This window comes from Sinocyclocheilus anshuiensis, unplaced genomic scaffold (assembly GCF_001515605.1).
Source record: "Sinocyclocheilus anshuiensis isolate Anshui unplaced genomic scaffold, SAMN03320099.WGS_v1.1 scaffold997, whole genome shotgun sequence".
Lineage (NCBI taxonomy): Eukaryota > Metazoa > Chordata > Actinopteri > Cypriniformes > Cyprinidae > Sinocyclocheilus > Sinocyclocheilus anshuiensis.
In genome coordinates, this window is record NW_015555715.1 from 1,703,619 (window position 1) to 1,716,801 (window position 13,183).

The 13,183-nt window shown below is 42.6% G+C and overlaps 1 protein-coding gene across 1 annotated transcript in view; it reads left to right on the forward strand.

The window, feature by feature from the left end:
* The window catches only part of LOC107672235 (zinc finger protein 423-like), a 184,293-nt gene that overhangs the window by 159,835 nt on the left and 11,275 nt on the right, over positions 1-13,183 (forward strand). Inside the window, exons 7-8 of the mRNA XM_016465329.1 lie at positions 2,071-2,202; positions 4,605-4,720. Coding sequence (XP_016320815.1) covers positions 2,071-2,202; positions 4,605-4,720 — 248 coding nt within the window. The remainder of the gene's footprint in view (positions 1-2,070; positions 2,203-4,604; positions 4,721-13,183) is intronic.

Sequence of the window (13,183 nt, forward strand, 5' to 3'; positions counted from 1 at the left end):
TTGGACAAGGGCCGTGCAGGGCTCTATTCGTCCCCTCGTTGCCCCCAAACTGCCCGGGCCCATATGCACCTGCATAACCAGACGCTACGCCACTGATCTTATTTGTTCTTATCTGTTCATAAAAGTTTTATGTTTAATATAAGCGACTTTGTCATTGTAGCATTGTTGATGTTGTGTGTGTGTTTTTCATTAAGAGTAATATTGAATCAACCTTAAGAATTAATTTTGTTTCAAGAATAGGAAAGACCTAACGTTAAAGATCAAAATAAGCGCTACAGATGTGAGAATGCGAGATTTGTTGCTGCTGAGGTCGACGCTCTCGCTCTTTCTCTGCTCTCTGCAGAAATTGTTGTTAATTCTTAATTTGGGTACGGCAGAGACATGTTACAGGTTATAATATAATCCAAAAATCATGGCAACAAATGATTTTTTAAGTCAGTTTAATACGTTTAATCAGCTGAAACGACTTTCACAGTCAATTTGATTCAATTTAACTCATATTTAACCGTTGCTTCTTGTCATTGTAGGCTTAGGCTACTTTTTGCAATGAATTTTAATGAATATACTAATTAATAAAATGAATATTATTTATTTTGTATTACATATTGTTCATTCATTTATTTTTAACACCGCACCCCCAGCACCCCCATTTTTTCGTGGGCTACACTCCAGGGGGTGCTGCAGCACCCTCAGCACCCCTACTTCCCGCGGTAATGTCTGTGTGCATAGAATTTGGTTCATTCATAGCCGTGCACTGGATTTTGTCTCGTACAAAACATTCCCTTAACTACTGTAGTTCATATTTTCCTCCAAAAGGCATTTGACACACTAAACCTAGTTATAACATCTGTCCGCTGCCGCTTTCATTCTCCCAGTAAAGAATACATTTTTCACTTGGTGTTGCATCCCTCTCATACCTATCCTCGTGCGTAGCGTTCGTTCAGTCTGCATTCGCAAAACGGATCTTGTCTTGTATTTCGAGATGATCTGGTCTTGTTCAAACCTCGGCCCCCCAAACTAGAGCAGATTTTCTCCAAAAGGCATTTGACATATTAAACTCAGTCGTAACCTCTGTCTGCCGCTGCTTTCATTCTCACAGAAAGGAATCCTCCACCCCTCCCGAACGCAATGTCTTTTAAGAGGCAGTGGGGGAGGACAGACCAAAGAGGTGCCCTTGCCAATCCCCCCACCCCCTTTACTCTCGCTGCCCCCTCCGCCTCTCCTCCCGCTCCTTTCAAATGGGGATTAGAGCACCCTTGTGTGGGCCTTTGAGATGGAGCAGAGATTGGAATCGGCGGAGGTGGCTTTTGCAAGGGAGGGGTGGGAGGTGGAGGTCAGGGTGATGGTGGGGATATATGATTGAAGACTTTATTAACCCTCCGCGCACCCCGTAGCTCAGCAACGGGCCTGTCTGCACGAGCCGGTGGGGTGCTGGACGCTTTGGAAGAATGGGGTCTGGGAGGTGGTGCTGTGTCGGCGTCTACCGTACCCCAGGGCTCAGTTAGTGGTTCGGGGGATCGGTGTGGGAATCCGGCGGCGGGTGTCTGATGGAGTGCAGGCAGGCGGGCTGGGCTCAGGCCTATGTGGCGGGTGGGTGATAAGACGAGAGCAGAGGCGTCCAGCCAGGACACGACGCCCACGTTTCATCTGTCCCACACCAGCAGGGGGCGGCACTGATGTCACTCAGGCAGGCTTAAAATAGAACAGCGGGCAGAGGGAGGGCATAGAACCTGCAGCACTAGGGGGGTAGCAGGCAATTACCGGCCAGGAAAGAGATGGCACTGGGCAGAGGAGGGATGGGACGGGTGGTCATACTGTCCAGAGCTGAAGATTATAAGCCTGGGACCACAAATGATGTGCAAGGATGGGAAGAAACAGAAAAATGACCCAGTTTGCTCAAGAGATCTCGAAAAGACTTCGACCGCTTGGTTATGAGACGCCCTCGCAGACGGTTAATGTGTAAAAATGTTGTGCCTTGTCTTTTGGCAGCGTGTGTCTCTCTGTCTCTCATTCTCTCTGTCTGACCCTGCTGGTGTGTGTAACCTGTTGTATCGTGCTCTTGTGTTGCAGAGGAAGGCATCAATCATGAGTGCAAGCTGTGTAACCAGATGTTTGACTCTCCGGCCAAGCTCCTGTGTCACCTGATCGAGCACAGCTTCGAGGGCATGGGAGGCACCTTCAAGTGTCCCGTCTGCTTTACAGGTGAGGGGTCCGGCCCAGGGGGTTGGTGGGGTTGAGGTCGTAGGGTCAGGGGCAGTCAAAGAGTGTGGGGGAGGTGGGGGGAGTACACACTGCCAGTGATGAGAGGGTAACTGCACACAGTGTACGGTCACATGGCCATGCATGTGGCCAACTGCAGTCAATTAAGCACCATTTAGCACATTCCCTCATGTAGGATTACATGCAAAAGTGTCTTTACTTTTTTGTCATCTCTTTGCTTCTTGTCTGTCTCTACTTGTCTGTATCGCTTTATTCTGTCTTGCTGCTTTGCTTTTTACATCTTGTCTTGATTCACCCCTTGTCGCCTAGTTTTTCATCTCATCTTAACTTGTTCCTTCTCTTCTCTTCTCTTCTCCTCTTCTCTTCTCTTCTCTTCTCTTCTCTTCTCTTCTCTTCTCTTCTTCAGTTCTCTTCTTTTGTCATCTTGTTTTCTCATCTGTTTTTCCTCATCTCTTTTCTTTTCTTTCGGACTCATTTATTTGTTTTTAGTCTTTTCTGTTCCCTTCTTTTCACCTTTCTCATCTCTTTTTGTCTCATCTATTTCACTATTGTTTTCATGTTGTTCTAGCCTGTCTCTTTTCTTGTCTCATTCTCTTATTTATTTTTCTCTATCCTCTCTCTTTTTCTCCCCTTCTCTCAATCTCATCCTCATCGCCACCACTCACCCCCTCTCTCTCCCCTCCATTCCTCTGCTCCATTTCTCCTCCTTGTCCTGCTAATTGAACTGATTTAACTATTAAATTCATTGTTCATCCTGGCGAGACAGAAGAAAGACTCAACATGGCCTCTGAGAACACGGATCAACTTGCAGCTTCTGAAATGCATTCAAGATCAAAATATACACATATACTGTACATATACATAGTACATTATATGAATCAAAATCTGTTTCTCTAGACTTGAGATAGAAGAGAGATATTATGACACACTCTTACGCAGAAGCACACAATGGTTAATAAAGTTCAACGTGGCCAAGACAGGAGGCTGCAGTTCTCGCAGGCGACCTGCTGAGCTGATGATAAAGCTAATGAGAGCTGATCTCCCTGCTGTGATGCCTGGTGGGTCTCATGACCCCTGGACAGATCGAGCCCCTGTCAGACGTCCCACTTTCAGTGGACCAGAAGGCACTGCAGTAGAATAGACAAACAAGAGCCCACAGTTGACTGGCTTTATCAAATCATAATGGCCATTTTGTATGCTGTAAAGTATCACATGCAATCTACTACCTTTTTCTGTAGGCCAGCTGTCATGCTGAATGTCTTTGAGATGAGAAGATTATGTGTGTGTGTGTGTGTGTGTGTGTGCTCAGGAGAGGAGAGGTCAGAGAATAAAGGGCAGGTTTATAGAAAGGCAGTGTAATCCGCTCTCCAGGGTAGGACCCTCTGTGTACGTGTGCATTTAGTTAAACAGGCCCAGTGCGTGTGTGTCTCCTCACACTAAGTTTGAAAGTCACTTTGGACTGTTTGTCAGCTAACCTTTGGGAATCAGAAATCATTACTTGAGCTTGTCAACATTAAAGACTGGTGCAACACGCCATTCTCCAGATAATTTCGCACTCGTTTTTTATTTGATTCATCTTTTTCTTCCCTCACCCATTCTTTATTACTCCTCTTCTAGTTCCAGCTCCTTCCATATTCACTGTACACTCTCTTTTGCTTCTCTATTCGTCCTTCCCTCCACCCCTCTGATCAAATCATTTGTTCTTTTGCCTTGTCCGTCCCTTTGTCTCCCTCTCTCTCTTCCTCCTTGCGGATTAGTTCTCCGTCTTTCTTTCACCTTTACTGAGTTGTTTGGCTACACCACGTTCTCTTCCCCCTTTCCTCCCTTACAGGTACGCAGTCCTCTTTTAAACTTTAACACTATTCCTGTGTGGCTCATGAATAAGTAAGCAGATGCCTTCTCCTCCAGGGACGCTCAATAATTCATAGTCTCCACACACAGCAAACTTAAGTTTACTGAGAAAAAAAAAAAATACACGAACTGAATTTAAAAACCCAAGGAAAGAGGAATGATTTATTGATAAATATCACAAGGTCTGGTGGGGATACTTTAGTCTGTCTCTGTCTCTCCCTCCATCTCCAGCTGTCATCCCCTGCTCTTCGATAAAGAGAGTTTGAGAGATTTTTATTTTAGAACACCCCCTCCCCCTTCTTCTTTCCTCAGTGCCGACACATTGTCTCAAATCCAAAAAATTCATTATTTTTATTCTTCCTCTCCTACCCAAAGCGTGAAAGTTGGTAGTCATGGATTTTTTTTAATTCCTCACTCAGGATTAGTTCTTAATCGAATCAGCTATTTTCACAGCCAATTCGCTGTACACTCTTGGGTAAAGCATTTCGGCCAATTGTTTGACTGCTGTTTCCCTTCTGTCCTTTCCCCCCCAGTGTTTGTTCAGGCCAATAAGCTGCAGCAGCACATCTTTGCCGTCCACGGACAGGAGGACAAGATATACGACTGCTCCCAGTGTCCGCAGAAGTTCTTCTTCCAAACTGAGCTCCAGGTGAGTAATGCAGAACCACATGGCAGTGCAATAAAAGAAGGTGAACAGTCATGACTCTCTGAAATAGGTCCAAAATTCCTTTTCACAAGACCTGTCAATGGGTAATTGAGAACATTTACTGGCCATTTTATTTTATTTGATCAAAATATTGCTCTTACAATTCAGTGTAAACCACGCATTGTTACAGTTCATAATACATTTATACAGGAGTAACTCTTTGATTTCCGAAGCCAATCTGTACTCACATTTGGCACAAAGAGTGATAAGAAAAACACAAATCTAGAAAACCACAAATACAAAACCAAATATTCCAGAAAGCCATGTAAGAACTTCTGATGTTCAGGTTTTAATGGTTTCTAATCATATTTTATGTGTCATTTGTGCAGTGAATCAATGATCAATGAGTAGTAGCAAAAGGTGTATCTGCTTTGTGATGTTTGGAATATAGTGGGATTCTGTAGTCGATCTCAGTTAGCCCTGATAGACACAGATGTGACACAGATCACAGCTAATAAGGGAATTAAAGGAGAAAACAAGGTGCATCCTCAAGCCAGTAACGATTAGACCCACTACTCTGCAAATCAATCACACCACCTGCTGTGACTGCTGGAACTCACATTTATACATACACACACAAACACACACAATCAAACTTTATAGTATTTTCTATCCCATACAATTTTAATTATGAATAATTAATTATATAATAAATAATTGTGCATATTTTGGGGCTAATACCCTTCATAACATGAAATAACACATTTAGTATTTTTATTTTAAAGGCATATTGTTTGCTTTTGCTACCTTTTCTTTATTATAATGAACTATTTTGGTACTGCGTTGGGTCTCATCCTGTGTAAAATCAAACAAAACCAGTTGAGAACCACTGCACCACTAAGCACTATATACTGTATGGAGGAATGTACACTAATAACAGTTCAGATGGCCTTGAGCAGTTAGAGATACTGTACAGACAACTGTATGCCCTACAGGTTCACGCTCAAGTTCACAGCACAATCTGATGTCTAACCGCTCATCAAAAGCCGTTTGCCTACTGTAACAATAACACACTTTGTCCACTTGACATTATTTCTTTCCGGATGAGACTCTGTTTTTTCTTTCTCTCTATCCCTCTTCCATTCTCTTTCTTTCTGTTTTTGTTCTGTATCTGTTTCTCTTTCAGTCTCTTCTACTGTGCTAGGTATAGTCTCTCTCTCTTTTTACTGAAGCCTTTATCTGAGTTCCCTGAGGGAGGCCCTGAACCCCTCCACTCAGAGACTGACACACTCACACACATATAGACTTTAGCGAGCAAGTGCTACCACACACGTTTACAAAGTGCTTCCACACTCTGTACACTTTTTGCTATAACTTTTCTTTATGACACTGTGGTACCTGAAGTCCCTTTCCTTTTGACATGACTGTATACCTTGATGTGCATTTTCACTGACAGCGATTTATTCCTGCTCAACTTTGTCGCACTGCCAGTGTTTGCTATTGCTAATGTGGCCTCAAATCACCTCTTTTTAAAAAGTATTTACTTTTGGTCAGTTTGTCAATGCTAATCACTGTCAGTGTAAACACACTTTTAAAAAATCTGGCATTTTTTGATGCATTTAAATGTAAATACTCTTTATTGACATTCTTTGGAACCACTATGTAGTTTTGTTCTTTGTCGGGCAGGAGTTTTGTGTCTTCATTGCCCAACAAAAAGATGTTTTTGTATGGAAATACAGACATTCTAGTGGTGGTGGTTTGGTTTTAAAGCATCTCTGGATGTTCCTGACCCGTGGTAATGATTCCCAGATGATGCAGATATGGCAGAGCAGTGAGACACATCTGCTGACTGAAGTTTAGCTGGAGATATCACAGAGCTGTGTGGTGAAAAATAGTATCAATTTAAGAACCAACTCAAATGCAGACATCTCAGCCAAGCCTAAGGGCCAGTCAGAATTTAAATCTCTTTCTCACACACACACACACTCTTCCCACGCAGTCCCTTCTAAAGGACTAGAACTAAATGTACTGGTTAAAAAAGTTACTGCTAACTGGTTGATTCCCCTCTAGGGACTTGTCTTTAGTAGTGCAAACCTAACCTCCAATAGTATCAGCACTGGATTCAGGATTGTCTAAGGATTTTTGCATTAGAGTATTGAGTAATATAATCATTTAAGAAATGTCATTTTAAATATGCTAAATCAACAAAATTGTGATTGTGACCCTTATGAGTTAGTTTGCCATAAGGTACAGTCATATTTACAGTTACTGTGAGAAATTTCGTGGGCAAAATCCTGTCATTTCTGTAGGGATCTGTGCAATCGAGAATTTCAAAAAAATTCTCCATGCAAGTTTTTTATGGGAATTCACCACGATGACCAAGAGATTGCTGTTTGGTTTGAAAATGACTTCTGTGTGAGTGGTGCTTTATGCATCAGTTGACACACATGCCTCAACTAAAACGAGTTTGTTGTAGGAGTCTAGCAGTTTGTGCATGTTTCATGAAATCTGACCCAAACCTAACCCAAAGCTTGACAGTTTTCCATGTCCCGTCAGGGTTGAGTAGCAGGCCTCTAGATGTGTGTTTGAATCTGACTCGCATTCAACATTTCCTGATCCCATTTCTCCCCTTAAGTGGCAAATAGTCCAAATATAAAATGCAAAATGTGTCCGCTAAGAACTTAACAATAATCTTAATGTACTGTTGCTAGCTCAGTGCCATTATATGAAGACTGGGTAAGCATGTTTTCAGATTCTCTCTCTCTGTGCTGATTATGGGGCAGACAGATTGAGTAGGGGCAGGACTGTGAATAACTCAACCCACAGTGGCTGCCACGGGCCGCTGGGGTCAGCTGCATCCTGCCCTAGCCCAAGTTACATTTATCTTTGTGAGCTATGGGCCACCATCCCTGCAGCCCCCTCCAGCGCCTGCCTGTGTGTGTTGGTGGGTGGGTCTTTATAAGTAGCAGAGTGTGAGGTTAATAGCTTACTCGGGTCCATGACTTAATATTTTAGGGGCTTGGGGGGTGTGACCTAAATCTCCTGCATGGCTCAAACACCCCACCCCTCCACGTGATCCCCCGGCCGCGGCGTGACAGTGATATAAGGCCGGCGGCGCTGGGCATATGGCCGGTCAGTCCATTTAGCAGCAGGGGGAGCGCTGGACCCTGTCGGTCACTGTCTGCCTCACCCTGAGGCCAGCCAACCGAGATACTCGCACCAGCCCATGGCTCAGCGGGCACACCGCATCACTCCCATCCGCTTCATCCCCCGCTTCCACTCCAGGCCCACCTGAGTGTTGACGGAGGTGAGGAATAGAGCAGTCAGCTGCACAGACTGCTCCGTTCCGACATCCTAACCCGTGCCGGGTTTTACCCTGCTCCTGCCCAGGTGAAATGAGACTTGAACGTGTGTGTATGTTGTTAACAAGACTGAATGGATGGACGGGCATGGCCTACGTGCCCTACCCAGCATGCCCTCCCAGTGCGGCCCCACTCTGAGTTAATCCTCGTCTTCCCATGAGCCTTCACAAGACACGTTACTGTATCATCCCCCTCTCCTTTATGGCAAACTTTGCTTCCATCCTTTATCTTGTCTCTAATTCTTTCTCTCGTTCGTACTCCCACCAACTCCCTCCCTTCCTCAAACTGTTTCCAACTCTCTCTCTCTTTCTCATTCGCCTTTTTATGTCTCTCATTCTTTATCCCTTTCCCATTTTCTTTTTTCTAGCTCTCAGAAGAGCCAGCCCCATGCATATTTTAGCCCCTCTGTGTTGCCCCCACCCACCCCTCTCTCTCCGTCTCCCTCTTTCCTTTCTGCCTCTCCCTGGTGCCCCATAAATAGTGCAGATGTAAGCTGGTAAATAAGTGATGCTTCGCCCCGATCAGCGCAGCTAGACCTACTCTGCTGGATCCTCCACTCCTTTGTTAGAAACTTCAGAGACTTTTTTTGTGTGAGTGAGTGTGTGTGTAGATTTTCTTTCAGTTGTTGTTTTGTTTCCCCAGGTGAACTCCCAACCGCCCACCCTTCGGCCCTTCCATTGGCACTGCTGTCACTCTCTGACAGCGTGCCTCATTTTTACACACTGCCGATTCTGATTGAGCACTCAAGGGGGCGCCGCATTCCCCCCACGCCCTGTATCCCTTCCCCGCTGGCATGTGTCCGCACGTGGGTGTACAGTGTTTCCTTTAGCGCTGGTTAATATTTTACCGTACTCAGCAGTTTGGATGGGTGACTGAGTGAGTGTATGTGTGTGTGTATGAATGAGGGAAGGAGGGGAGTCTTTGTACTTGTTTGTTTGTTGATGCTTCCTAGTCTCTACCCACCCCCCACCCCCCTGACATTGCAAAAGTCTTGAATATTTGAGGGCTGTGAGTTCTCATACAGCGCTGAGTGGAGTGATGTAAGGAGGAGGCGTTCATCAGGGCGTACACACGCACTCGCTTTCTTTCACACTTTTCATTTTTCACAGAGGTGGAGGAAGAGCTTGTATGATTTCAAACTACAATTTGTATTTTGTGTTGCACACATTGGAGACGAGGTAGACAGTTTCTCCAAACCTTGCAAGCAAGAAACCTTTACTATTATTGGTAAATATGGGTTATGGGATTGTTCAAATCCTTTACTTGAAGTATTTTAGGGTTATGTATACACCACCTTTCAAAAATTTGGGGTCAGGTGGATTTTTTTTTTAAAGAAAAAAATACTTTTATTCAACAAGGGTGTGTTATAAATTTATCAAAAGTTGAGATTTTTACCTTACCAAAATGTTTTACTTGAAATAAATGCTGTCCTGTTGAACTTTCTGTTCATCAAAGAATCCTGAAAACAATGTCACAAATCACAATAAAAAAAAATAAAAAATCACAATTTCCACAAAAAAAACAAAACAGTTTTCAACATTGATAATAAGACATGTTTCTTCAACACATATTATATACAACACATATGTGACCCTGGACCACAAAATCAGTCTTAAGTCGCTTGGGTATATTTTTAGGAATAGCCAAAAAAACATTGTATGGGTCAAAATTATGGATTTTTCTTTTATGCCAAAAATCATTAGGATATTAAGTAAAGATCATGTTCCATAAAGATATTTTGTACATTTCCTACTGTAAATATATCAAAACTTAATGTTTGATTAGTAATATGCATTGCTAAGAACTTCATTTGGACAACTTTAAAGGCGATTTTCTCAGTATTTTGATTTTTTTAGGCCAAATATTGTCCTATCCTAACAAACCATACATCAATGGAAAGCTTATTTATTCAGCTTTCAGATAATGTATAAATCTCAATTTTAAAAAATTGACCCTTATGACTGGTTTTGTGGTCCATGGTCACATATTATAATGATTTCTGAAGAATCATGTGACACTGAAGACTAGAGTAATGGCTGCTAAAATTCAGCTTTGCATCACAGAAATAAATTACAAAATATATTACAATAGAAAACAATTATTTTGAATAGTAATAATATTTCATAATATTACTAGTGTAGAAGCTCATAATACAAGTGTAGAAGCTCTAAAAACATTCATAGAATCTGTTCCATTATGTGTCATATTAGATTTATAATGTACGTGGAGAGTTTGTCTGGTGTGCTTTGAATCTGCTTTTGTGTGCTGTAGATATTGATATAGGTTTCTATTGTGATGCTCAATTTTATTATTGCCAGTGTGTGTGTGTGTGCGTGTCCCAGCTGCCCTTGCGTCTGGAGTGGCAGTGTACGTTATTAGAATGGGGATCTGGGGGGCTCTCTTCAGAGCCCTAACCCCAACACACACACACATGCCTACAGCTCCTCAAATCCACCTTACCTGCTGCTGATTGGCTGGCTGGTTGAGGGGTTATCAGGGGACTGCAGTATAGTGTCTCCAGCTAAAGCTATGAGCTCTGTGTTTAGAACAGCTCCCTCTCGAAAGCCACGACATCCCTGTGTCTGCAGCCACGTGCTGAGCCTTCTGACATAAAGAGTGCTAGGCCTCGGATCTCTCTGATGGCTTTAGCACCGTGATATGAGAATAAGGCGAATAGCAAGAACTTAGCCAAGAGTTGATAATGAATTAATGAAACCATTCACTAATGTATTCGGTTATCTTAATATGTACAATGTTGGAGTACCAAACGGGAACAGGTAAGAAGTGTGTCTTGGTGTTACGGATTTACATTGCCACATGGTTTTCGATGGAAATTCTCCAGGCGGTGGGCATTGGAGTAAACTAGAATCGGAGGGGACATGTTTAAGTTGTTTACCTGTTTGCATTTGTTTTGTTGCTTTGCCCTTGCTGAGACGGAGATTCAAACAAAGCTCGGGCCTGGCGAATTCAAATCAAAAACACTCACCATGGGGCGGCACTAATCTTCAGAGTAAATCAACACATTCGCATTCATTTATTACAATGTTGGATACCAGTTTCGGGCCCGAGCGTGCATGTGCGTGTTTATGTTGAGATAAAAATGAAGTAAATGCCTTTTTGCAAATTTTCCAGCGAACCCACCCACACTCCTGATTCTGTCACGAAATACCCCTGCTTGGAACAATCTATAAAGTGGAGGAAAGAAGGGAGGAGGACGTGGAGGGAGAGAGAACTTCAGCGGGATGGCACATAGGGAGATATGGTGTCTGTGCTAAATTAAATAATTTGGGGACTGGCATGAGAGGGAGACAGGGAGGGGGTAAGGAAGAGCGAGGGGGAAAAAAGAGAGATGTGTCCACTGGGATCACTATAAAGCGTTTTCTCATATCCGTCTCTCATGGTAGCCTGTTCCTTTAATGCACAGACAGAGCGAAGGATATGTTGAGACGCAACATGAGAGAAAGAGAGCTGAAATGAAAATGTGAAGACAACAGAAGAAGGAGGGGGTGTGTACAGCACATGCCCCAGTCAGATATGACAGTAGAGCAGGGTTGTGCTGTGGCGCTACAGCTCCGCGCTGCGTGGTGTGTGTTGTTGTCTCGCGTGCGGGTTGCCAGCTCGGGACTGGAACTGTCGTGGCTGTGACAGTGACGTATGAGTCTAAGCGCTGTCGGTGAGATGACTCTCACTGCTCGACACTCTCAACGCTCGACGCACACACGCGCGCATGCACACTGAGCGCAGCTGTGATCTGGAGGGTTTGAGAACTGTGGATACTTCACTCTGTTTGCCTCGCTCATTAACATAGCATAACAGATGAGAAGACTTTATCTTAAAGGAATAGTTCACCCAGAAAGGAAGATTCTGTCATTATTTACTCCCTCATGCCGTTCCAAACCTGTATGGCTTTTCCCTTTTTTTTTATTTTTTATTTTACTTTGTGGAACACAGAAGATATTTTGAAAAATGTATCGGGTTAAATAAATAATGACAGAATTTTAACTTTTAGTGAAATACCCCTTTTAGGCCAAAATTTTTTATTTTGTTCCTTTATTCATATATTTAAATTCATTTATTTACATTTTTTCAAAGTTTTGTCTTTGTGTTTGGAACGATGTGGGTGAATAAATAATGACAACAATTTTAAACTATGCCTTTAAGGCCAAAACAAACCAATTTTATTCCTTTATTCATTTATTTAAATTCATTTATTTACATTTTTTCAAAGTTCTGTAACTGTTTATTTTCAGGTTTGTATCAATTTTAAATCAGATCAACTAAATCCCAGATTTTCAATGTGATCTCAGACTTTTGACTTTATTGTCATTTGACTTTATTTGTACAGTAGCAAACAGTTTGTTTAATTCTAACTAGACAAGTCGCCGTAAAGTGCTATATACTGCTTTTTAATTTATATTAATCATTAAATATGAATGAGGAGAGACTGTTTGTGGAAGTTTAGAATATTTTATATTATCAAATATTAAATATTTCAAATGTTTCACATGCCACAAGGAAAAACAAGTGTGTGAGAGTAAGCAAACAGAGAGAACGATTCTGATTGGCTGTTTTTTATGTCACATCATACCCCATTTTTATGTTCGATGTGAACATACAAATTGTTTGTTGTGTCACACCAGAGTAGGACAGATTGTCTAAAATGGTACCGTGCAAAATTGCTAGTGTTTTGATTTCAAGAAAGCTTCACTAACATTACAAGTGGACTTCACAGGGAAAAATGCTACAGAAGTATAGAATATGGCCTTTAAAAAGTTGTCTACTCTCTCATTCTCTCCATCTCATTTTTTCTCTCAACACACAGACACTGGTGGGGGTCTCTCTCAACCTGACACTTTGGTTCAGCAGCTGGAGTCTGACAGCACACTCTATAAATCACACAGCTCTGACAGCACACCTCACACACTCTCCTATTCTCTTTTCCTCCTTGCTCTCACTCACATTCTGCTTGCTAGGCTCACATATCGTTGTGACAACAAAGTGTTGACGTTGACTGGCTGTAGATAACACTCACTAGCCCTCTGTCTCTCTCTCTCTCTCTCTCTCTCTCTCTCTCTCTCTCTCTCTCTCTCTCTCTCTCTCTCTC